Source organism: Sus scrofa, chromosome 1, assembly GCF_054392235.1.
Source record: "Sus scrofa isolate SSC_HxYL_T2T_F1_AM1 chromosome 1, Sscrofa_HxYL_maternal_Yorkshire_Landrace_v2.0, whole genome shotgun sequence".
Lineage (NCBI taxonomy): Eukaryota > Metazoa > Chordata > Mammalia > Artiodactyla > Suidae > Sus > Sus scrofa.
In genome coordinates, this window is record NC_139383.1 from 283,603,429 (window position 1) to 283,629,462 (window position 26,034).

At 44.9% G+C, this 26,034-nt stretch overlaps 1 protein-coding gene and 2 long non-coding RNA genes across 38 annotated transcripts in view; 2 read left to right on the plus strand and 1 right to left on the minus strand.

Annotated features, from left to right (window-relative positions):
• The window catches only part of FNBP1 (formin binding protein 1), a 138,851-nt gene extending 118,768 nt beyond the window's left edge, over positions 1-20,083 (minus strand). For 35 of the 36 annotated variants that reach the window (XR_014829143.1, XR_014829144.1, XR_014829139.1 and 32 more), the window contains exon 1: positions 19,803-20,083. Coding sequence is in view for 30 of the 36 variants with exons in the window: in XM_084998766.1 (XP_084854892.1) it covers positions 19,803-19,826 (24 nt within the window). In the remaining 6 variants the exon portion in view is untranslated. The remainder of the gene's footprint in view (positions 1-19,802) is intronic. The other variant, XM_084998769.1, reaches the window with a different exon arrangement.
• On the plus strand, positions 1,048-5,604 carry LOC146407304 (uncharacterized). Its single transcript, XR_014829245.1, has 2 exons — positions 1,048-5,055; positions 5,318-5,604. It is a non-coding gene; the product is annotated as an uncharacterized LOC146407304 (long non-coding RNA).
• Positions 20,084-20,190: 107 nt separating the features above from the next.
• Positions 20,191-24,133, plus strand: LOC110256408 (uncharacterized). The gene is made up of 2 exons (XR_002337858.2): positions 20,191-20,967; positions 21,930-24,133. It is a non-coding gene; the product is annotated as an uncharacterized LOC110256408 (long non-coding RNA).
• The last annotated feature ends 1,901 nt before the right edge of the window (positions 24,134-26,034 follow it).

Here is a 26,034-nt window from a genome sequence, read left to right on the forward strand (position 1 = left end):
TGGAAATGCATGGGGGATAAAGATATTAAGTGACAAAACCAGCAGGGGTGGCGGGAGGAGGTGAAGCGGCAGGAAGAGACGTGGGGCAAGAGCGTTCCTGGCGAGGGTGGAGGGCAGCGCCAGGACAGAGCCGTCCAGAGCCCCGTGCAAGAAGCAGGCTGGTGTGCAGGAAGGATGAGAAGGCAGATGTGGCCGGAAGAGAGTGTGCTGGTTGGTTAGGCAGACAAGGTAAAGGCTGGTCTGTACTCAGTTTTCACTCCGAGATGCTGAGACCTTGGTAGGTTCTCCCTACAGAACCCATGGGAGCTGCCCACAGGATCCGAAGGGTGGGTCGTTTTTAAATTCTGGGCATTTAGCCTTTTTTCCAGCTGTCCTGAGGGCAACCTATTGACATCAGCAAATCCTACACTCCCTCTAGCTAATCTTTTTCTCCTGTTCTCTTTTCTCCTTTTTTTCCCCTGACTTTCCCTCCCTGTGAGAGTCCCTGGTCCCAAGGCCTGGCCCACAATTCAAAGACTACCAAGTAAATAGTGTATGAAATCCTTTAATCTCCCTCCGAGCTACCCTGGTCTCAGCTACACCAACAAATCAAGATAAGCATAATCTTCAGCTTGGCCGACACGGCAGCCATTGAACAGCCAGCCCCACACTCCACGCCTGTGACTGGGGTGGGGTCTATACCTCAAACAAACCAGATTTATTTTTATGTCTATGGAGGTTCCTAGGCTAGGGGTCCAATCAGAGCTGTAGCTGCTGGCCTACACCACAGGCAGAGCAACTCAGGATCCGAGCCACGTCTGCAACGTACACCACAGCTCATTGCAACGCCGAATCCTCAGCCCACTAAGCGAGGCCAGGGATCAAACCCGCAACCTCATGGTTCCTAGTCGGATTCGTTAACCACCTCGCCACGATGGGAACTCCAAACTGGATGTATTTTTAAAAAAACAATCTTTTTACAGATTTCCAGGTATGGGTGACTGAACACTGAACACAGCTGATGGAGATAATCCTTTGCCCATTTCTGCAACTGAAAGTTTTTACATCTTTTGTGTTTTTGTTTTTTTTTTTTCCCTATAGAAAAGAATTAATAGATCTGGTTGGAATTATTAGAAACCTTCTTTCTCCCAGCCAACTGTTTCCAGCTTCTCACATCTAATTGAGGGCGTTCTCATCTAATTGGCTGTTCCTTCCACTTTCTCAATTATTGGCACTTCATAATCCAGAAATAGTCCAGAAAGTAAAGCAGAAAGAAGACATCGACCTGCATTGCATTTCCATCAGGTGTTGAATACTTTTATGCAGAAATGAAGCACCTGTCTGCCTAAGTTTTCGGGATGGTATCAGTTATCTTCCCATTCACCTGCTCAGCTACCACAAATGACCGAAATCAATTAAACGGCAAGCCTTTCAGGTTTCTCAGCCAGAAAGGTTTTGTTCTGCAAAACAGTCCCTGATATTTTTGCCAGTGGAGTCACACCCAGGACATTCAATCCACGACCAGTGTGACTGACAACTTGAGGAATGTGCCTAATGATTCTATTTACGTGTCCCTTTTTGAGTCGCTGAAACTCTTACAGACCTCCTATTAACGTTACTAGCATTTCTTTCAGCTACAGTGTGGGAATGATACATAAAATTTCTAGATAGAGTTTCTAGCCTTGGAAGTAGCTACGCTGCCATAATTAACATTGACAGTGACGTATTCTCCGTGTATTATTACTATTATTTATAATGAATCAGTACTCCCGAGACACCCACTTCCAGTGTCAGTTGATCCTGGAACTCAGATTTACCTAGAACGTGGTACCTTGAGTGGAAGGGACTCGGGTCATGCAATCTCATTGACACCCAATTGGTCACGTCTACAAAACCCGCGACAAAGAAGCATTCATTCAGCGTCTTCTCAACGTGGGATTTAAGAGGTGAATGAACTATCACAGCCAACAACATGTGACAGTGGATAATGACAGCCATTGCTCATAAAACTTACTGTGTCAGACATTTACTGCTCCGAGTAGTCATTAGCTCATTTAAGGTTCTCAATAATCCCACAGAGTCGACATGATCATGAGCCCCATTTTACAGATGAAGGAACTGAGGTTGGATGACTTGTCCAAAATGATGCAGCTCGTTAGTATCAGGCTAAGAATCAAGGAATCAGCTTCCAAACTCATGCTCCTGAACAAAACAGCACACTGACGAAATTGTAGAACTCTTATACGAGTAAAATAAAAAAAACTTAAAGATAATCAACCGTTGGAGACCTCCTAGCCCACGTGTTTCGCTCAGAGACTAAAGCCAGAGTGAGTAAGAGAAACATTGCGATGCTACCCTTTAGTCTGATGAATTCACTGCCTCCCGAACATTGATTCTTTTTTATAACTAAAACTACAGAAAATACTGCATTTGATTTGATTTGATCCCTAGCCTGGGAACTTCCATATGCTGCAGGTGTGGCCCTAAAAAGCAAAAAAAAAAAAAAAAAGGAATTGCAATGACATTGCTCTTCTGCGGGTCCAGAGTTATGACAATAATGTAAGAACTCTTGAGGTTTTGTAAAGAAGGGCACAGCATCAACATATTCAAAGTGTACAATCTCATGACAAGAACCTTAGGCAAACTTAGTTTGAGAAGTTTATACGCCTTCATCATCTTCAGAGAAAGTATAAACTTCTTGAAAGTTCCTCAACTTTCCAATTTCTTAAAGTTCCCAGGCCAGGGATCGAACCCTGAGCCACAGCAGTAATCAGAGCCACAGCAGTGACAGTGCCGGATCCTTAACCACTAGACCACCAGGGGACTCCAGAAGCCCTATTCTTAAATCAATGAACAAGGGTCATATTACCCAGTATGACATCCAAGATATTGTTCTAGTTATTATTGTATAAGAAATCACCCCCAAAACTTAGTAGGAAAGAACCACTCAATTATAGGTCAGGAATTTGAAGGGACAACTAATCTCTGCATCTCCATCTGGAGCGAGCCATCTAGAAAGGCTCAGAGGCTTTGGGGACTCCACTGCACGGAGCAAGCCCTTCACTCATTGGGCTGGCAGCTGATGATGATGACAGTTAGTCAAGACCTCAACTGGGTTGTCAGCTGGAATCCCTACTGTTGACTTTCCCAACTGGATTCTCCGTGGGCCATTTGGGCTTCCTAGCAATATGGAGCTGGGTTCCAAGAGTACGCATCCTGAAAAAGCAAACCCAAGTGCAGGGTGTACTGACGACCCTGCTTCAGAAGTCACAGTGTTACTTTCACCACATTCTGTCCATCAAGGAAGTCATAAAGATCTACCTAGGCTCAAGGGGAAGGGACCTAAGCCCTCACCTTTTTTTTTTTTTTTTTTTGCTTTTTAGGGCCATACCTGTGGCATATGGAAGTTCCCAGGCTAGGAGTCGAATTGGAGCTATACCACAGCCTCAGCAATGCCAGATCCAAGCCGTGTCTGCAGTCTACACTGCAGCTCACAGCAATGCTGGATCCTTAACCCACTGAACAAGGCCAGGGATCGAACCCATATCCTCATGGATAATAGTCGGGTTCTTACTGCTGAGCCACAACGGGAACTCCTCATGCCCTCTCCTTGAAGAGTCTCAAGGTCGCACGGGAAGGGCATGTGAATGGGAGATACCGTTGTGGCTTACAAAAGAGAATCTGAAAAAAAAAAAAAGGAATCTGTCACACGCATGAAGGAGGGTCCGTCCCCCACCAATCTGATTGATTTGGTGATCTAGTATGGCAGATTTTAAACTACTTCTGAGAAATGTAAAGAGGAAAATTAAGCAATATATCAGGTACAACAGAGATCTAAGTCAACACGGTGTGAACTGAATAATTCTAAACATTCTCTAATCATCTCCAAAGCACACAAGCAGCTTTCAAAGAAGTAAAATGGAAACTACCAGACTGCCTGCAAAAACCTATTAAAATGATGCATGCGTGATATTAATTTCCGATGATTACCAAAAACTCAATGCACTGCCAGTGGCCATTTATTTTCATGTTTTCATTTATGAGTTGGTACATTAGTTTTACTTCTAAGCCTATCAAAGCTTCGAGATCTGTTTATTCTGCTCTTATAACAATTTACGAAACCAATCAGTTCTTAATAGCCTACAGCCCTCCTAACCTAAAACTATTTACCTTACTGATTCTCAGTAAGGTAAACAGTCCAGCACACAGAAAGCATAGCCACTGTCCAAAAGGGCAACGTATTGTGACGGTTCTTCTAAGTGACATGAGTTCCAAAGTTAAATAAGAGTGCTTGCAGGTATATAACTATGCCACCAGTTTAGAATTTTACCTCATTCCAATTTGAGCTTTTCTGATTACCCAAACTTATACTGGGTAATCAGATCAAAAAAGACTCAAACTGCCTAGCTCTGTTCCCAGAGCTTCAGGAGCATATATCTAACTATCTCCTAGACGCTGGATACACAGATACCTAATAGGCATCTAGTTTAATGTCCAGCACTAAACTTCTGTTCTTTACTCCATCAACCCTAATCCTACTGTTTTCAGTCTCTCACACCCTTATTTTTCTCCACAGCATTTATCATTATTGGATACATTATATATACCCTGCTATTTGCCTTAGATCTTGTATACAAGGGCAAAATTTGTTTTTGTTTTCGGGGTTTTTTTTGGGGGGGGGTCTTTTTAGGGCAACACCTGCAGCATATGGAGGTTCCCAGGCTAGGGGTCCAATCGGAGCTGTAGCCACTGGCCTACACCACAGCCACAGCAACGCCAGATCCAAGCCGCATCTTCGACCTATACCACAGCTCACGGCAACACCAGAGCCTTACCTAACCCACTGAGTGAGGCCAGGGATAGAACCTGTGTCCTCGTGGATGCTAGTCAGATTCGTTTCTGCTGAGCCACAACGGGAACTCCCCCAATTTTTTTACTCTTTGGTTTACTGCCATCCTTCCCTTGCCTGGAGCAAAGCCTGGCACACTGCAGGTGGTCATTAATACTTTCTGAGTTAATTATGACTTATCTGGGTCCCTGAGAAAATCACAACTAGAGAGCTATAAGAAATAAAGAGTTCCGGAGTTCCCGTCGTGGCGCAGTGGTTAACGAATCCGACTAGGAACCATGAGGTTGCGGGTTTGATCCCTGCCCTTGTTCAGTGGGTTAAGGATCAGGCGTTGCTGTGAGCTGTGGTGTAGGCCAGCGGCTACAGCTCCGATTAGACCCCTGGCTTGGGAACCTCCATATGCCGCGGGAGCGGCCCTAGAAATGGCAAAAAGACAAAAAATAAATAAATAAATAACAGTTAAAAAAAAAAAGAAAGAAAGAAAGAAAGAGTTCCTTAGAACTATTAAGTTTGTAAGTGGTTAAATAACAGAGTAAGACAGGAGCTCCAAATTATTGCTAGATTTAAAATTTCATTATAGGAGTTCCCATTGTGGTGCAGTGGAAACGAATCCGACTAGGAACCATGAAGTTGCTTGTTCCATCCCTGGCCTTGCTCAGTGGGTTAAGGATTTGGCATTGCCATGAGCTGTGGTGTAGGTCGCAGATGCAGCTCGGATCCTGTGTTGCTGTGGCTCTGGAATAGGCCGGCGGCTACAGCTCCGATTAGACCCCTAGCCTGGGAACCTCCATATGCCGCGGGAGCAGCCCTAGAAATGGCGGAATAAATAAATAAATAAATAATAAAATAAAATTTCATTATAGAGAACAAAAATGAGCCAAAAACTGAGACTATATGGGAGTTCTCCTGTGGTGCAGTGGGTTAAGGATGCCATGTTGTCCCTGCAGTGGCTTGGGTCGCTGCTATGATGTTGGTTTGATCCCTGACCTAGGAACATCCATGTTCAACGGGTGCAGCCAAAAAAACAAAAAACAAACACACCCACAAAAATTGAGAACATATGGAAAGGAATCTTTGTGTTCCATTGTGCCACCTAAGCTACATCAGAATTACCTCGGAGAGTTTTTAAAATTACGGATGATCAGACCTGACAGTTTAGGAAATGCTGGGATGAGGGAAGATGCTCAACACTCAACATCCGATCTGGAAACCTGGATGTAATCTCAAAGATGCCAGGATTCCCCAGGGATTCGAATGCAAGAGCTCTGAAAGTAACCAAATACCCTGTAGAGTCTGTCTAAAGAAAGAACAGGTTAAAAGGAAAGGGAATCATCCACACAGCATCTGTAAAACAGACTCAGCTCTATCCTGCATGTAGATCTTTGCCTCTAGAAGGGAAGCCCCAGGCTTCCACAGCTTGGTGTCACGATCCATCAAATTCATCCAACTCTATTTTTGATGTTTATGCTCTCCAGGAAACTTCATATAGAATTCAGCTTTCCACAACGATTAGCCTTCGGGGAGAACATGCGCAGTTCAGCAAATATGAATAGCTAGTCTCCATATGGATATACTTCTCATAAATTTGAAACCCACATTCTGGTGTGTGCAGTAGTCTTTGGGAATTTGGTGAATGTGAGTCACCTCCAAGGCATACTGAAAATACCAAACCTATCAGCTTAAAAGAGCTGAGGAGGAGTTCTCTTGGTTGCTGCTGCAGCACAGGTTCAAACCCTGGCTCAATCCCTGGCTGGAACTTCCATATGCCAGGGTGGGGGGTGGGGGCTGAGGAGCAGACCCTGGTAGCCCTAGCAAGGTTGTACCATCTGAGAAGAAACAAGGACCAGGCAAGAAAGAAGTGACTGGAGCTTTTGGTTTTGTGCCCAAATGGTTAAAAAAAAAAAAAAAAAAAAAAAGGACCTGAGGTTGATACGTAACTATTTAACCCACTAGCCAAGGCAACGAACTGACCTCATCTTCGCTACCCCCTGGCTCCTGGCCCACCACTCAACATGCCCACTGCCAGGTCTTCTTAAGGCAGCAAGACTCCCTAGCAATTCATTTTCATCAATTCCACCCCTATAAAAATGCGGCCGGCCGAGGTGCTCTGGGTCCAAACCACATGATTAATCCAATCAGCCAATTAGCCTCGTCTGGTCTGCAGCTCTCTAGCTCTTGCCAACCTTCCCCAGCTGCAAGAAGGAAGCTGAAAAACTAGCCCCATAGCTACCTGCTTTCCACAGTTCAAGGGTGAGTGCCTGGCAGGACCTCAAGGTAAAGCCATTGTCCTCACCTGGCTTCAGCTAGTCTACCCTTTCCGGCTCCTCTTCACGTGCCCTGCTCATTCTGGAGCTCTGCGTCCTGTTGTACTTAGGGGCCTTCAGACACAGCCTTTAATCCCTCCTCCAAGAAGATTCTGTCTAGATCACGCTCCCGACCGGACCACCCCTTCACCTGTACCCCTTATCAGTCCTTTAGGACTCCATTTCTTTCCCGGCTGAGTTCTACTCCTGTGCACCTGTTTGCACGTAGTTACCCTTAGTCCCTATCACACTGCACGATAATTTCCTATCGATGTTTCTGTCCCCAACCCCCCCCCCACATTAGACTGTAAGCTATTTGGGGGCAAGAACCATGACTTGGCACTTAGTAGATGCTCAAAGAATAAATACTGTGAACAAGATACGGATATCTCAATCATTCTCATGGTGTCTTGTCTCTCCTGCCCGGTATAATTCTTATAATTTTAGTTTCTTCTTTGATGTATTAAAGTCATAGTTATTGGCTACCAATATCACCGACCTTCTTGCTGAAAAAGGTAATGACAATTAAGAGTTAATTCTCTCTGGAGCTCCATCTATAAGAATCTGTTGTTGTCACTGCAGCAGCTTGGGTCACTGCTGTGGCACCGGTTCAATCCCTAGCCTGGGAACTCCCATGTGCTGTAGATGTGGCCAAAAAAAAAAAATTCAGAGTCATGCTGAAAAATTTATTTTATATACACACTCATGAATTCTGAATTTCTCTGCCCAAACATTGCCAGGTATTTTCCACATATATCTGTCCTAACACAAATATTTGTACACTTCTTAGTTCTCTTTCCTAAGAAGAAAGCAGTCTCAAACAAACTAAGCTGATATACAGAATAATGCATTAGCTATCTCAAGCAGCAAATATCCAGATTTTGGAGGGAAATTATGTGACTTTGGTAGAATTTTTTTAAATTAAATAATAGCCAAAGAGAAGTATCTCCCCCTGAGGTTTACCATTTAAGTATATCTTTTTAGGGGGTAGGATGGGGGGAGGCCTGAGGCATGTGGAAGTCCCCAGGCCAGGGATCGAACCTACACCACAGTAGTGACCCAAGCCAGAGCAGTGACCATGATGGATCATGAACCTGCTAGGCCACCAGAGAACTCCCAAAATTATGTCTTAAATGGACTCAATTATATTGCTAAAAGGTATGGTTTTTAGTATGGTTAGTGTTTTGCAGTACATTTTATATTTAGGAAAAAAAAAAAAGAGAAGAGATAAACATGCATGGTCTCCTATAATCCAGATTTCCTTTCCAAAGCACTGATTCTCAGGTATTTTCCTACTATTAGGCTATTTTATTTTATTGTTAAAAGCAGAATTTTAAATCAAAGGACAGACTGCGCTGTGCAAACCAGAATTTCTCATTTTTTTGCTTCCAGCAGAGTTCTTCTTTCCCTTGAACACTCCCCTAGACTATCCTAGCTTATATTTACCCATCGCCTCTCATTCAGCAATCTCAACGCACCTTACAAACACGCACCCATCTTTACACTCTTGCGGAAAGAAGCAGGCAAAGCATGACCACACACCTTTACAGATCAGGAAAATGAGGAGCAGAGGTGAGGACTTGCCCAACCCTAAGAATTAGATCAGGCAAGCCGTGCAGCCCAGACTGAGCCCTTCCAGGCTGTCTCACTCACCTGCGGGCGCCCACGCCATTTCTCCCAAGGGCCCCTCAGGTATTTTAATGCATTTCAGGAACCCACTCTCAGCCTTGGTTCTGCACAAAGAAGTACAATGAGAACAGCTCCCTGGAGAGGTGCCAAGTTTTCTTTTGCCACCAGTAGGAGAGGAAAGTGTAGTCTCCTGTTCCTCAAAAACCAAAACTTTGTTTTTATTTTTTATTTTTTTTCATTTTTGGCCACCCTGTGGCATATGGAGTACCCGGGCCAGGAATCAGATCTGAGCCACAGTGAAGACCTAAGCCACAGCTGTGGCAGTGCCAGATCCTTCACTGCGACGGGCCAGGGATCAAAGCTGCATCCCAGCACTTCCAAGACGCCTTCAATCCCGAAGAACCACAACTTTGAAGCCCTGCCTAGGACAGCCAGAGCACATGCGAAGCAGTCAATGTCTAGAGTCTCTTTGTTTGTTCTCCATTTAATTCAAAAGGCTTTTCTGATAACCTATATGGGAAAAGAATCTGAAAAAGAATAGATACATGTATTTGCATAACTGAGTCACTTTGTTTTACAGCAGAAATTAACGCATTGTAAATCAACTCTACTTCAATGAAAGTTTAAGTGTCAAAAAAAAACTTTTTGGGAGTTACCCTGGTGGCGAAACAGAAATGAACCCAATTAGGAACCATGAGGCTGCACGTTGATCCCTGGCCTGACTCAGTGCGTTGAGGATCCAGGGTTGCTGTGAGCTGTGGTGTAGGTCATAGACACCGCTTGGATCCCGCGTTGCTGTTGCTGTGGCTGAGGGCATAGGCCAGCAGGTGCAGCTCCAATTTGACCTCTAGCCTGGGAACTTCCAAATGCTTCAGGCATAGCCCTAAAAAAGTCAAAAAAAAAAAAACTTTTCCCTAAAAAGCTGGGAAAAAAACCTTTTCACCAAGACGTAATTTCGTTAGACTCCAAGTCAGAAACTTGATATTCCTCTTACTATTTAATATCTTTACAAAATTAATTTCTTTAAAAAGAAAAAAATAACTTTGGATTTAAAAGAATGGAGGGACTAATATTAAAAATGATGCAAATGAATTTATTAACAAAACAGAAACAGAATCACAGATTTCAAAAAAAAATTTATGGCTACCAAAGGGGAAATGTGGGGGAAGGAATAAATTAGGAGTTTGGGATTAATATATATACATTATGTTACATATAATGAAGTTTGTATGTAATATGTACAATGTATAATACATTTTTATCATATGCATTACAGATAAGCAAAAAGGACCTACTCTATAGCACAGGGGACTCCACTCAATATCCTATAATAACCTATATGGGAAAATAATCAGGAATGAATCATTATGTATAATTGAATAACTGCTGTATATCTGAAACTAGCACAACACTGCAAAGTAACTATATGCCAATAAAATTTAAAAATTAAAAAAAAAAATTGTTGGGGGCTACGCCCATGGCACATAAAAATTCCCAGGCCAGGGAGTTCTTGTTTTGGCTTAGTGATTAAGAACCCAACTAGTATCCATGAAGATGTGGGTTCAATCCCTGGCTCCGCTCAGTGGATTAAAGAATCCAGTGATGTTAGGAACAGATGGCAGCTTGGATCTTGGACCTGGTGTTGCTGGCATAGGCTGGCAGCTGCAGCTTCAATGTGGCCCCTAGCCTGGGAATTTCCATATGCCACAGGTGCAGCCCTAAAAAAGTCAAAAAAAATTGTTTAAAAATTACTAATTTAAGGAGAGGGCAGGGGAGTTCCCATCATGGCGCAGTGGTTAATGAGGCCGACTAGGAACCATGAGGTTTCGGGTTCGATCCCTGGCCTTGCTCAGTGGGTTAAGGATCCGGCGTTGCTGTGAGCTGTGGTGTAGGCTGCAGACATGGCTCAGATCCCGGATCCCGCATTGCTGTGGCTCTGGCGTAGGCCAGCGGCTATAGCTCCGATTGGACCCCTAGCCTGGGAACCTCCATATGCCTCGGAAGTGGCCCTAGAAAAGACAAAAAGACAAATAAAATAAAATAAAATAAAATAAAGAGAGGGTAGGTATTGAACCTGTGCCACAGCACTGCCTGGAGGCACTTCAATTACAACACTGGATCCTTAACCTACTATGTCACAAGGGAACTCCTAAAATTTTTTTAAAAACCAAGAATGAGGGTATCACAAGACATATATGAAGCACCTGCTAGAGCACGAGCTTCATTCGTAATAGTTTCTGCTGCATCTGCAGCGCTTAGCACTGTGAGTCACTGGTTCTAAGGGATTCTCAACGTGAGTAACATCTAACGTTTTCGAAAGCAAAACTTACATAAGTGGTAGGGGAATTACGAGTGAGTAATGGGAAGAAGAGGGTTTCTGAGCTACTAATTCAGAAGATGCATTTTTAAAAAATTGCATTTGTTTAGTATTAGGAAAAAAATATTTAAATTCCAGCATAAGCATTCATTGTTTGGTCTATAAAATGGAAATGCACTCACAGGGTCCTTGTCAGGTTATGAAAGGATGCATTTAAATCCCCTAGCAAAGGTGCATCAGATGCAGAACAACTGGGTTCTCTTCCCTTTTCATACGTTAAAAGATGGAGGGAGGAGTTCCTGTCATGGCTCAGCAGTAAGGAACCCGACTAGTATCCATGAGGACGCAGAATCGATCCCTGGCCTCGCTCAGCGGGTTAAGGATCCAGGCGTTGCCATGAGCTGTGGTGTAGGTAGCAGATGCAGCTTGGATCTGGCGGGGCTATGGCTGTGTTGTAGGCTGCCAGCTGCAGCTCCCATTGGACCCCTAGTCTGGGAACGGCCACATGCCGCCAGTGCAGCCCTAAAAAGACAAAAAAAAAAAAAAGAAAAAGAAAAGAAAAGGAAAAAGATGTAAGGAGAATGTGTGTTCTATGCTTGACTCCTCAGAAAGGGAGGAGACAGAGGAGCATTACAGTGTGTGACAGAGAAGACAAGGGTTCTGAAAAACCATGTGGGGGCAAAAAGATGAAACAAGAATGCCAACATATTGATAATCTTGAAGCTGAGTGATGCGTACATAGGGATTCCTAATATCTTCTCTACATATGTTTTAAAATTCCTATAATGAAGCATTCAAACAATAATAATAAATCCTGACAGTATTAACTTGAAAAAAAGAGAAGGCGGGATCTAGAGCCCAAGACTTGGGATTGAATCTCTGCTTCCCACTCTGTGACCTTGGCAAGGGATTTTACCGTTCTGTGCTTCCACTTCCTCTCTTACGAAAGGGGATGCCAATGATGTGGCGGGTACAGTGATGTGCCGCTCAGATCCTTCTTCCAGAAAGGACTCGCTGCCCAGCTGCAAGGGGCATAATGAGCAGACAGCCTCTTTCATTTAGGGTCTGCCTCATCTTTGGAGCAAGGTCATGGTGTTCTTTCAGCAGCCCCCAGTCAACGACTGAGCAAGATGGCAGCCAAGGTCAGACTGTTCTAGGAGCAGCCCTTTGCCAATGAACGAGCAAGGCAGCGGTACAAGGGCCTACCCATATCTGCCAATGGGACACTCCTTGAATGGGCAGCCTTTGCTCTAGAGCTCCTCTCTGGCCTAGTGGAGACTTCGTCAGGCAGCATTGCCGTCTGATGGCTCCCTCTGCCTCATTACAGCTGCTCCCTTTTCCTTTCACAGATGCTACTTCCCTATAAAGCCAAGCACTCTTAACTCCACCTCAGAATCTTCTCAGTTGCTGGCACAAATGCTACTTAAATTCACTGGATTCTTGGGAAGCATAAAGGAGATGACGGATGGAAAAACTTTGCATTACCCCGGGACATGATAAGCTCTCAATAATGGGGCACGTTGATGACAATTATGCAACAGTGTTTAGGCACGGTGGTGCATGTGAAAATACTACACCTACAGTTTATGCAATTATAATCTATTTCTATTTTTAAACCCCATACAAAGAGTAGAGAAGTAAAAGTGGAAACTGTAGCTGCTGATCTGTTGTACACTAAACCCAGAGATGTTAGTCTAAGAAATAATTCTTATTGAAAACTTCATTCCAATCACTGAAATGATGTGTTCTAAATTAAAAAAAAAAAAGAAAGCACAATACAGGTAATGTGATATTATAGTTTAAATGTGAAGAGGTATTATAACTTTTGCAACAAGAAATTACAAGTTTTGTCTATTTTGGTGCTGGTGGTGGAGGTATGAGCATAGTTCTAGGATTAGGCCATTGAGGTTCGAGTATTAAGCCATGGAGTTTTACATACATTTAGCATAGAATTTTACAAATCAGACGAGGCTGTGAGTTGAAAGTTGGTCCCAATTGGAAGGCCGTGATCAATCAATATTAAAAGCTTGCATATTCCTAACTCTTTAATATAATTTACATATTTGGCCCTTTTTTTATCTAGACACATCACTGGGCTCAAGCTGGTATGAATACAGATTACTAAATGAGGAAACAAATATTTCATTTACAAACACTAATTCCAGAAGACTTCACACCCACATTCCAAAATCTAATTAGATTAATCTCCCAGGGTATGCATGTATTCTTGGTAGCTTAGAATTTTTAAGTGTCAAAATAAAGCCTTATTTTTAAATGTGGGTGGTGTTGATGAAACAAGTATGAGTAATACTTGCAGGAAACACAACATTAGCTTTAGCGAGGAAGTGGGTGATATTTGAATAGTCCTTCTAAGAGGCTCTTTCCATGTCACACCACAGCCACAGCAACGCCAGATCCGAGCCACATCTGCGACCTGCGCCATAGTTCATGACAATGCCAGATCCTTAACCCGCTGAGCAAAGCCAGGGATCAAACCGGCAACCTCATGGTTCCTAGTTGGATTCATTTCCCCTGTGGAAACTGCATGGACACTTACAATACTCCCTTATGGAGCCTGGAATACAGTTTTACCTACCAAAAATGCAATGTTCAGGATTACAGCTAATGTCTATAAAGTGAAGGCAACCCGCTGAGGGTAAATTTCAATCACAAAATTGGCAGACTGCAATCAAAAAGTCTATAAACAATAAACGCTGGAGAGAGTGTGAAGAAAAGGAAACCCTCTTACACTGTTGGTGGGAATGTAAATTGGTGCAACCACTATGGAAAACAGTTATGTAGATTCCTCAAAAAACTAAAAATAGAATTACGATTTGCTCCAGCAATCCCACCCCGGGGCATCTATCCAGAAAAAAACCATGTCTTGAAAAGACACATGTAGGAGGAGTTCCCGTCGTGGCGCAGTGGTTAATGAATCTGACTAGGAACCATGAGGTTTCGGGTTCGATCCCTGGCCTTGCTCAGTGGGTTAAGGATCTGGTGTTGCCATGAGCTGTGGTGTAGGTTGCAGACGCAGCTCGGATCCCGCATTGCTGTGGCTCTGGCGTAGGCCAGCAGCTACAGCTCCAATTAGACCCCTAGCCTGGGAACCTCCATATGCCACGGGAGTGGCCCTAGAAAAGGCAAAAAGACAAAAAAAAAAAAAAAAAAAAAAAAAAACTGAAAGAAAAACAAAAGACACATGTACCCCAATGTTCACTGTAGCGCTATTTTCAACAGCCAAGACATGGAAGCAACCTAAATGTCCATCAACAGAGGAGTGGCTAAAGAGGATATGGTAATATATATACAATGAAATATTACTCAGCCATAAAAAGGAATGAAATAATGGCATTTGCAGCAACATGGATGAACCTAGAAATTATCATGCTAAGTAAAGTTAGTCGGACAGAGAGACACAAACATCATATGATGTCACTTCTACGTGGAATCTAAAAAAATTTACAATGAACTTGTTTGCAGGACAGAAACTGACTCACCGACTTTGAAAAACTTATGGTTACCAAAGGAGACAGGTTGAGGGGAGGGATAGGCTGGGGATTTGGGACGGAAATGTTTTAAAATGGGGTTGTGATGGCGGTGTACAACTATCAATTAATAAAATTTTTTAAAAATTGCCAGACTTCATGTTTCGTTTAATATCTACTTTGCAAACCCTGTTTTAATAGAGAGGTAGGGATAATAATTAAGCTTCCCTTCGTCCATCCTTTGAAGCAGATCTGCTCTGCTCAACTTATTTCCAGGAGTGATGTCTCTTCTGACGGTCTTCCTATGCTTTTCATACCAAACAGAAATCTCTGAAAGGTTGAAAAAGAGCAGAGGAGCTGTAAACTGTTGTCTGTAGTTTGCTCCGAGTACCATTAAGTAGGAGTCTTCTTCATGTACCAGTAAGAAGAGGTACTAATTCTCCAAATCCGGCAACTATTAATAGTCCATTACTTCAATGTTAAAAAAGAATCAGTATGGCTTCATTTAAACATTTTAACACACTCTAACGTGTTCTTATATAAACACATACATCAGGCAAGAGCAACCTGACAACAGAAATCTTTTTAAGCCCTACTTTAAAGGTTAAAAAGGTTTAGATTGAGTATTTGTGGGCAAGGAGTGCATGGGAAATCCCTGGACCTTCTACTCGATTTTGCTAGGAAACTAAAACTGCTTTAAAAAGAGGTGCCTAGAATTATTATTATTATTATTATTATTATTATTAATGGCTGAACCCGCAGCACATGGAAGTTCCCAGGCCAGGGACTGACTGCAAGCAGCAGCTGCAACCCATGCTGCTACTTGGCAAAGCGGGATCCTTTAAGCCACTGGGCCCAGCAGGGAATCAAATCCACACCTCTGCAGCAACCGGAGCCACTGCAGTTGGGTTCTTAATGCATTGTGCCACAGCAGGCACTCCTGGAATTTTTTTTTTTTTAATGTTTACAACTGCCAAAGTGCAGAAGGGTGTTAAAACTACCCTCTCATTACTTTAAAAAAGCAAATGTTAAAAGAAAAAAAAAAAGGATTCATTCATTTATTCAATAAATATTTCTTGAACTACTCCTGTGAGTCAGGCATTGTTCCTGGCACAGTTGGTAGACAACTCGTTCACTGCTGCCTCCTAAAAGTGAGCATCAGAGTCAATATCACTATGTTCAGCAAATTGTGGGATGCACATTAAAAGCTAGGTGTTTTGGGGGGTTTTTTTTGGTTTTTTTTTGCTTTTTAGGGCCACACCCTCGGCATATGGAGGTTCCCAGGCTAGGGGTCTAATGAGAGCTATTGGTAATGGCCTACACCACAGCCACAGCAATGCAAGATCCCCTGAGCGAGGCCAGGGATCGAACCCACATCCTCATTGATGCTAGTCGGATTTGTTTCCGCTATACCACAACAGAACTTCTAAAAGCCAGGTTTTAATAAAACCCAGCACGGTCAATAAAGGTGGCTATGTTAACCAATATGTATGCTTTGGCTCTCTCTGTTTGCTTTCTTGCTTTTGTTTTTGGGGGCTACTCCATTTCTTATTAGCACCAACAGAAAGAAAGATGGCAGAGAGGACACAGGAATTCAAACATAAGAAATTCTTGCTTTGCTATTTCTCCAATGACCAGTCACAATTCCAAAGAGTCAGTGCAAACTATTTACTCTATGTCCAAGTCTTGAGTCAATGCACCTCATTTCGTCTTGGAAACACATCTCCCTTTTGACGGTAATGTTGCAGGCTAGAGTTAAAATCTGCTTGATGCATTCACTGAAATAGGTAGAATGTATAGAAAGTGACTTACAACAGATGCATATCAGTGTCTCGCACACAGTAGCTGTGCAATAAAAAATTTCAAAATGGATTAAAATGCAGTATTATGAAGAGCTGTAGAGAAATGATTTTATTATGTCCTAATCACTTTAAAATAGCCATTTAGGAGGTCCCTTGTGGTGAAGTGGGTTAAGGATCTAGCATTGCTCCTGCAACAGCTCAGGATACAGCTGCGGCATGGCTTTGATCCCTGGCCGGGAACTTCCACGTGCCGCAGGTGCAGCAAACTATTTTGTTATGACCTTCTGATAGAAAATAGAAAGCCCCAATTTAAATACCATCTAATCAATCGAGTGATCACAAATTATGGGTTGAGTCCATTTTTATGATTGCATGGTAACTTCCTGACATTTCATGATTTCTAAAAAAAATGTCCTACAGTATCAAAGTTCACGCCTATGGAGAGGTCAAAAAAAAAAAAAAAAAAAAAAAAAGAGAAGAGAAAGGTTTTACTCCATCTACAAAGCAGGATGTGGCTAAGAACAGACCTTTAATGTAAAGTGTGCGTTAGAAACTTGCAGTTTTGAAAAGCCTTCACGGATGCTGGTGCACGACCTAGGATGTGTGTAAAACCTGGTAGCATTTGTGAAGGTCTATGAAAGCTGCAACCACCTGTTAGGAATAACACATGACCAACCAAACCACAGTTCCATCTCTCTCCATCTAGAAGCATCGTTCTGCCAAGTTCTCGGCTTGAGCGCCCCATCATTATCTCATTACACATGTGCATGATCCCACAGCCACCATTCAAGGCGAACCCTCAATCAGTGCCCTGCCAGGCTGCCCCAACACTGCCCAACACACCACACCACATTCAGTCTCTCACCACCAGAGAACTGGAGGTTTATTTTTCAGAACCCCTCATTATTTCATTTTTTAAGCTGAAAGAGTAATAAAACAAGGCCACTGAACGTAGACATTTTGAGGCCTTACACTTCTTGGTATTAAAACTCAGACTGTGCACTTAGTGCCAATTACATGTTCATTCTTTTCCCTCTGTTAACCTCTAAGCCACTCAAGGGCAAAGGCCGATGCTTTGGTGGAATGTCTTTTTCTTTCTTTTTTAACTCTTCGCTGATAAATATTTGCATATAGACAATGAGGATGCGTTTGTCCACTTAAGCCCTACCATGTGAAAAAAATGTGCCAAGCAGTTTGCACATCTTCCACCTTAAAAATCTTTTCCAATTATTTCCACTGTAGAAAATGCCAAGCATAGACATGAAACAGGCAGAGAATTGCAGGGCCTCCACGACCCATCACCCAGCTTCCCCAGTGACCAACCCTCGCCACTTTCATTTCATATTTCCATCCACTACCTACCCCAAATTCTTTTCAAGCAAATCCAAAATTTCCTCTCACTCATATATATTCCCGTTCCCATTTATTTTCAACAACTCCTCATCTTTGCCTTCCTTCCCACCCTCTTCCCCCCACCCCCAAAAGAAGTGTACAGAATAGCACAGGTGATTGTAGCTATTTCACTCCTGTTTTTCTTCTCACAGCTACCGAACCGCCCCCGCTTCTGGATCACCTTCTATAAGATTCATCACCATCACCGTGAATGCCCAGTTCAGTCCCTTTAACCACAGCCTATGTCACTTAGAAATATGCTGTATTTTCCCCCCAGAATCCCTTGCTCTTATTTGAACATGAGGGGAAAAAAAAATTGTGCCCAAAATTCTGTTCTCTTGAATAGCAAATTACTTCAGATTTAGTCCCCCATCCCAGAGAAGGTAGAAAGATCAGACAAGAAATAGAAGAGGAAAGAAATGTGAGAAAAAGAATGTATACATGTATGTGTGACTGGGTCACTTTGCTGTATAGTAGAACATTGACAGAACGCTGGAAACCAGCTATAAGGGAAAAAATAAAAATCATATAAAAAAAGAGGAAAGACATTCAACACTTAAAACGGTAGAGTCTGCCTAATCAGCTGTATGTAAATACTTAAAACCATCTGTTACTTTATTTTAAAAAGGACGATGTGTCGAAAATTTGAGTCCCCTTAGATAAAGGATGTTTATAAAATTATCTTAATGTAAGGGAGTTATTGCCTTCAGGATTTTGGTATTGATAACAGCAGCTGCTTCGGAGCCTAAGAAATGGTTATGTAAAAAACAATTACAGCAAAAAAAAAAAAAATTAAGGGAGGATGCGCTCTGTTTCTAAAGCTGCTGTAACCTTGTTTTATTTTGATGTGAAATTTCTTGGCCTCAGCTCAAAGAGCAACCACCACCACCCCGCACTTTCTCCTCCACACCCTTTACAAATGGAATTCCGCGGGGAGGCACTTTCCAGTTCATCATGGGAAATGTCTCATCTTGAGAACATTTCGGGGCAATAACTGAGATTTCATCTACTCCTCCCTCTGGACACTGCTCTGCCCCATTCCTTGCCCAGTGATTTCCTCAGGAATCCAGAGGAAGGCAGGGAAATCAGCTCCATTCCACAAGCCACAGCCTCTCTTCCCCAAGGATGATGGCCTTGGCATCCTCTGCTCGCCCTGGTGCGGGGAGTGCATCTACTTGTTTATCCACCCGCAGCCCAGGTTAAGGAACCCCGCGGGGCGCTCCTCCGCGCCAGCCTACCCCATTTTGGACGCTCTCCTCCCAGCAGCTAAAAAATGGAAAATTTACCCCGTGAATGCCCCTTCCGAAAGGTGATAACACAAGATCTCCCTCTAACTCCGACTACTCTCCCCTCTCCAGGCCAAACGCCGCAGTCCCCACATCAAATCCAGGATCTGAGCGGCCCCTCAAAGAACCACAAGTGCACCCCAAACCATCACAGGTCAAAAGTCCTCGCCACCAAAGGGGAGACACCAGTCGCTCGTCCCTGCGCCCCCAAACCCAAGACCTCGCACCCAGACCCGCCAGGGCCGCCCCGCCCCCCCGGGGGAGCGCCCGACCCGCCAGCACCTCCACGGAGAGAAAGCAGCCCTCGGATTTCGGCGCTGGGCGCCCAGTGCCCAGCGCAGTCCTGAAAATCCCCGGGCCTCCACGCCCCCCATCGAGGTCGGTCCGCGGCGCGTCGGTTACTCGCTCCGGGGGATTAAGGCTCTTCCCGATACACACCCCTGGCCTCGGGGCGCCAGAGAGACGGAGTCCTGCCGGCGCCCCCCGCTCAGGCCGCAGGGGCACCCAGATGCGCGCCCCGCGCTCGAGCAGCAGGGGACCCACACCAGCGCCCCGCACCTCCGAAGGGCGAATCTGGCTCGCACCCCTTGCTCGAGCCAAGGCCGACGAGAGGCACCCGGTCCCGCGCTTCCCCCCAGGCCGCGGGGACCCCGACCAGCGCGCGGTCGCCCCCACCCGGGCAGCCGGGCCCGCGCCCCCAGCCCAGGCGCGCCAGGCACCTTCCCTCGCCGCCCGGCGGGCCCAGCCCCTCACTCACCCAGAGCTCGGTGCCCCAGCTCATGGTGCAGGGGGCGGGAAGGGGCGCGCCGCGCGGCAGGCGCGGCTCTCCGGTCCCGCTCCCCGGCGATCCCTTCGCCCCTGGAGATCCCCGCGATCGAGGAAAGCCCGTGCCCGCGCCGCCGCCGCCTCCTCCGGCTCGCCGCTCCTCGGCTCGGGTCTCCTCGGCGGCTCCTCCTCCCCGTCTCTCCTCAGCAAAATGGCCCGAGGAAGCAGCAGCCGCGGTCGCCGCAGCGCCCGCCCGCCCTACACCGGGAGAGCGAGGGGAGGGGGAGGGGGAGGGGAGGGAGGGGCGGCCGGGGCGGGGCTGCGCGCCGGGGGCGGGGCCGGCCTGACAGCTCGCGCACGCGCGCGCCCCGCCCCCGCCCCCGGCCCAGCCTCCCTCCGGGCGCCCTCCGCCCCGCCCGCGTAGCCCGGGGGTCCGGAAGGCCTCGGAGGGAGGTGGGAGGGCTGCCGGGACCTGGGACCCCGGGGCTCCCCCCGCCGGGTTTTGTTCATTATTATTGCTTATTAGCAGCCACCCTCTTGCTCCTAGGACAACCACCCGCCTTTGAACGTAGCCGGCCCCTGTTATTAAGGGTACTCTGCCGAGGCCTGAGGTTGCTCCCCTGCGTCGAGGGCCGCTTTGGATTTAAGGACAATACTTTTCCCTGGCAGCCATTTACACCGACCAGAGTTCGCTCGGGATGGTCTTTGCCCCTCGCCTGGGAACCGTGGAGGCCCGAGGAGCCCTGCAGCCTTGCGCGGTGGGAGTGGGGCCTGGGAGTGGGGCGATGTCTGTGCTGCACAGAGAGGGATGTCGAGGCAAAGAGCGACCCAGCCGCTTCGAGTGGCCAGGGAAGGGATCCAGGGGCGCGGAACCGGTGATTTCTAATCTCCGAAACCAGTGATTTCCAACTTGTTCTGCCAAGAAACTCTCAGACTCAGACGTGAAATCACGTTGCCACTTAGTGGGTAAAAGGAAAGGCGCTGGGTCCACAGATAATGTGTTTGGTTCCAATCCAGCCTCCGGCACTTACTGGCTGGATGGCCTCGGGCAATGCCTCCACCTCTCCTGAAAGCTCAGATGGACGGAATGACAGAGCCATGTCACCGTGTGGTGACAAGGATCAAGGAAAGAGCACCTGATACCTGGCCCGTGGTTGGTAAGCTGAGAGCTAATTTCTAGGGAGGTACTGACACCCTTTCTCCGTATCCCGAGGGTCCACACATTATTACATTCCCCACAAGCTATGGAGAACTGGGTTCCAACTCCTTCCTCTGAATCCGTAGGCCCTTTCTCCCCAGTTTTCTTTCTCCCACAGCCAATGCTACCAACTTTTCTGAATAACCGTCGACTCTAAACTGGGCCCCATTTTAGAAATATTTCACGGGGATGCTTCTCTTCAATCCCACCACCCTCAGACTCGGCTAGCTTGTCATACTCCAGGAGAGAGTGGAGCAAGGGTGGTTTTCCTCCTCTTGCAGATAAACCAAGTCGGCTTCCTTTGTTGGACAGAATTACAATCAATTTAAACTGTCAGAACTGTTTTGGTCTGTCTTTTTTCAGTTACAAGTTCCCTCCACCCCCTCATTTTTAGTGTGTGTGTTTACATATTTTGTTCTTACAGTTACCAGGTCTGGGAAATCTACTCCAAGCCTGTTAGATATATGTAACCATCAGAATCATCAACCAGAGTTCCCGTCGTGGTTCAGTGGACATGAATCTGACCAGCATCCATGAGGATGCAAGTTCGATCCATGGCCTCGCTCAGTGGGTTGAGGATCTGACATTGCCGTGAGCTGTGGTGTAGGTCACAGACGAGGCTCAGATCTGGCGTCGCTGTGGCTGTGGTGTAGGCCAGCGGCTACAGCTACGATTGGACGCCTAGCCTGAGAACCTCCATATGCCACAGGTGCAGCCCTAAAATAAAAACACCAACCACTTACCTCCCAAGGTAAACTAATAGCCAGGGTGAGATGGAGGGGTTAGAAATTCAAACAATATTACCCACACAACCTTATGAATCAACTATACTTCAATCAAAATTTAAAAACAAACAAACAATATTGCAGTTTAGTTAGCTCTTTGGAAATGCTGAAATGCTCAATTTCCCTTCCTGCCCAGGTTTGGACTCTTTTTCAAATACAGTGATCGAGTCTTGACTGCCTTCTGGAAGACTTCTCAAAAACAGTGACCACTTGTGAAAAGATGCTAATCAGGAGGAAAAACAACCTGCGCCTGCTCAAAGAAGAAAAAGAAGGGGAGGGGGACAGCAGAAAAAAAGAGAGAGAGAGACCACATTAAAAGGAAACTTTTTAAGATGAGTAAGCAGGAAGTAGTCATAGGAACCCATTAAAAGCCACAGCAGCAGAACTACATGGAACTGGGTTAATGAGACCATGCTGCAAATATCTTTAACTTCATTAAGTTTGGCAGCAACTAAAAAAGGTTTGAAAGTGTCAGAATCTCCAAGAAATGAAGAAAAAAAAAAAAAACACCACTGATCTTAAAACAATGGAAATCAATAGGATTCAGGATGAAGAGAAATAAGCCAGCAGAAAAAAGATAAAACAAATACAGCACAGAATTTTTTTAGGAAGAACTAAATCCACTAAGTTTCCTTTACAGTAAAAGGGAGTCATTTTTTTATTTTATTATTTATTTTTATTTTTATTTTTTTGCTTCTTAGGGCCACACCCATGGCATGTGGAAGTTCCCAGGCTAGGCATCAAATCAGAGCTACAGGTGGTGGCCTACACCACAGCCACAGATCCGAGCCATATCTGCATTCCACACCACAGCTCATGGCAATGCCGGATCCTTAACCCACTGAGCGAGGCCAGGGATGGAAACTGCATCCTCATGGAGACTAGTCAGATTCATTTCTGCTGCGCCACAATGGGAACTCCTAAGAGGGAGTGATTTTTAAGATAAAAAATTCTATGAACAAAGGACTGACCTACTTAGGAGTCAGTTTTCACAAGAGATGTTGTAAATCTTGACAGTGTAAATGCTGGAATTATCTAGGGGTTCTGACTGGGTTCCAGACAGCCCTTTTACCTTTCAGTGGCATCCAGAGAACACTGATCTACCAAGTTATGATCTTGGCAGGCCGCTATACACATCTCCACTGAATAATCTGAACCCATGGATGTTATTAGCACTGAAATAAGGTATCTAGACAAATAGAGACCTTGAGTAGTTGCCATGTAGTTAGAGTAAACAACTCTGTTATGGCTGTTTGGTAGCTCTAATGGTGCTTGCAAGTAAGGAACATCTAATTCAGAGAAGACATCCAGATGGCCAAAAAACACATGAAAAGATGTTCGAGAAGTTCCTGTCGTGGCTCAGTGGTTAGCGAATCCGACTAGGAACCATGAGGTTGCAGGTTCCATCCCTGGCCTCACTCAGTGGGTTAAGGATCCAGTGTTGCTGTGGCTGTGGTGTAGGTTGCAGACTCAGCTCGGATCCCATGTTGCTGTGGCTCTGGTATAGGCCGGCAGCTACAGCTCCAATTCGACCCCTAGCCTGGGAACCTCCATATGCTGCTGGAGCGGCCCTAGAAATGGCAAAAAGCCAAAAAAAAAAAAAAAAGAAAGATGTTCAACATCACTCATTATTAGAGAAATGCAAAGCAAAACCACTCTGAGGTACCGCCTTACACCAGCCAGAATGGCCATCATCCAAAAGTCTACAAACAATAAGTGCTGGAGAGGGTGTGGAGAAAAAGGAACCCTATTATGCTGTTGGTGGGATTGTAAATTGGTGCAACCACTGTGGAAAACAGTATGGAGACTCCTCAGAAAACTAAAAATAGAACTATCATTTGATCCAGCAATCCCACTGCTGGGCATCTATCCAAAGAAAACCAGGACTCTCAAAGACACATGTACTCCAATGTTCACTGCAGCACTATTTTCAATAGTCAAGACATGGAAACAACCTAAATGTCCATCGACGGAGGAGTGGATCAAGAAGATGTGGTACATATACACAATGGAATATTACTCAGCCATTAAAAGGAACGAAATAATGGGCATTTTTAGCAACATGGATGGACCTAGAAATTATCATGCTGAGTGAAGTCAGTCAGACAATGAGACACCAACGTCAAATGCCATCACTGACATGTGGAATCTGAAAAAAGGACACAATGAACTTCTTTGCAGAACAGATACTGACTCACAGACCTTAAAAAACTTATGGTTTCAAAATGAGACAGGTTGGGGGTGGGGGATGTACTGAGGATTTGGGATGGACAGGGTTTGGTTGTGATGATTGTTGTACACCTGTAAATGTAATAAAATTCATTAAGGAAAAAAATCTAATTCAGGAGCTTAGCTGTATAGATATTTCTAACCTGTTTTATTTATTTATTTTTTTTTATTTTTTATTTTTTGTCTTTTTTGTCTTTTCTAGGGCCGCACCCGAGGCATATGGAGGTTCCCAGGCTAGGGGTCGAATCGGAGCTGGAGCCGCCGGCCTACGCCACAGCCACAGCAACACGTGATCCGAGCCACATCTGTGACCTACACCCCAGCTCATGGCAACACCAGATCCTTAACCCACTGAGCGAGGCCAGGGATCGAACCCACAACCTCATGGTTCCCAGTTGGATTTGTTAGCCACTGTGCCATGACGGGAACTCCTCTAACCTGTTTTAAAGGGGTTAGGTTTTATAATTGTTCAGTTGGGATCCTAGTGTTCCACTACTCCTTAGGTGTGTGGCCTTTGGCAAATTAAACTCTCAGAGCTTCACTTAAAACAGGGATTTCATGCAGAGAGGAATAAATTAGGAGGTTGGGATTGGCATATACACACTACTATATACAAAATTGGTCAGTAACAAAGACCTACTATATAGCTTGGGGAAATCTATTTAATATGCTGTGATAGCCTGTATGAGGGAAGAATCTGAAAAAGAGTGAATACATATGTATAGGAATGGCTGATTCACTTTGTTGTACACCTGAAACATACAACATTGTAAGTCACCCATACTCCAACAAAATTTATTAAAAAAAAAAAAAAGATGCATGTGAAGGTCCAAAAGAAAAAAAACCACCACCAACAAAAACCAAAAACAACAAGGAACTCTTTGAGTTCCCTGGTGGTTCAGCGGATAAAGGATCAGGCACACCCTGGCTTGGGGAACGTCGCCATGCCGGGGGCATGGCCAAACAAACACACAAAAAACAACCCCCACCCCCACCCCAGGACCTCATAAGTGGCTGTGAGGCTGAAAGCAGGGAGCTGGCAATGAGCACAGGCTTTGGTGTTAGGCTGACTGGACAGCCCTGCACAGAAAGCTGTAGAGCTTTGGTTGAATTATTTTCCTTTAAGCTTTAGTCTCCTCCTCCATAAAATGGAAATAATGCTGCTTTGTTTCAAAGATTACTGCAAAGAATAAAAGAAAAAAAATGATGTAAAATACTTCGCACATGATGGCACAGGTACTGGTTCCCTTGCCCTTCCTCTTGTTTTCTGGAGGACTTTTCCTTCCCCTATTAAGTAAAGCAATCCTTAAAGCCATTCTGACGCAGCAAGACAGACTGCCTAGACTACAATTGATTGGTTGTCCATTGGTGAAGCACTTTTTTTTTTGTCTTTTTAGGGCCACACCTGCAGCATATGGAAGTTCCCAGGTTGGGGTCCGATGGGAGCTGCAGCTGCCAGCCTACACCACAACCACAGTAATGCAGGATCTGAGCTGCGCCTGCAACCTACACCACAGCTCATGGCAAGGCTGGATCCTTAACCCACTGAAGGAGGCTAGGGATTGAACCCGAGTCCTTATGGATACTAGTTGGGTGTGCTCATTACTGCTGAGCTACAGTGGGAGCTCCTGAAGAACTCTTCCTAATGAAATTTTCAGGATTTTTTTTTTCCCCTTTAAAACAGCTTGGATCAGTTTCAAGATTAAAATTCTCCACTTGTTCAGCATTCAAACTACTTACTAAGGGCCCAAGAAAGCAGTCTAGTGGAAAAAAATTGGAGTGGGATAAAAGTAGGAGCTCCATGGTGTATAGAATCTTAAAACTGCGACCGATTTTTGTACTTGATGATGGAATTCCCCTGGTCTATAAAGATGTGCCTCAAATCAGGAAAAACCGGCTGGCCTGTGGCCGAGCAAGTCATACACGGTGCCAACAGAGAAGTGAACTTGAAGTTTCTCTTCAACCTGCAAGGACTGAAGATGTGTCAGGACACTCTCTGCAAAGAGAGGCCG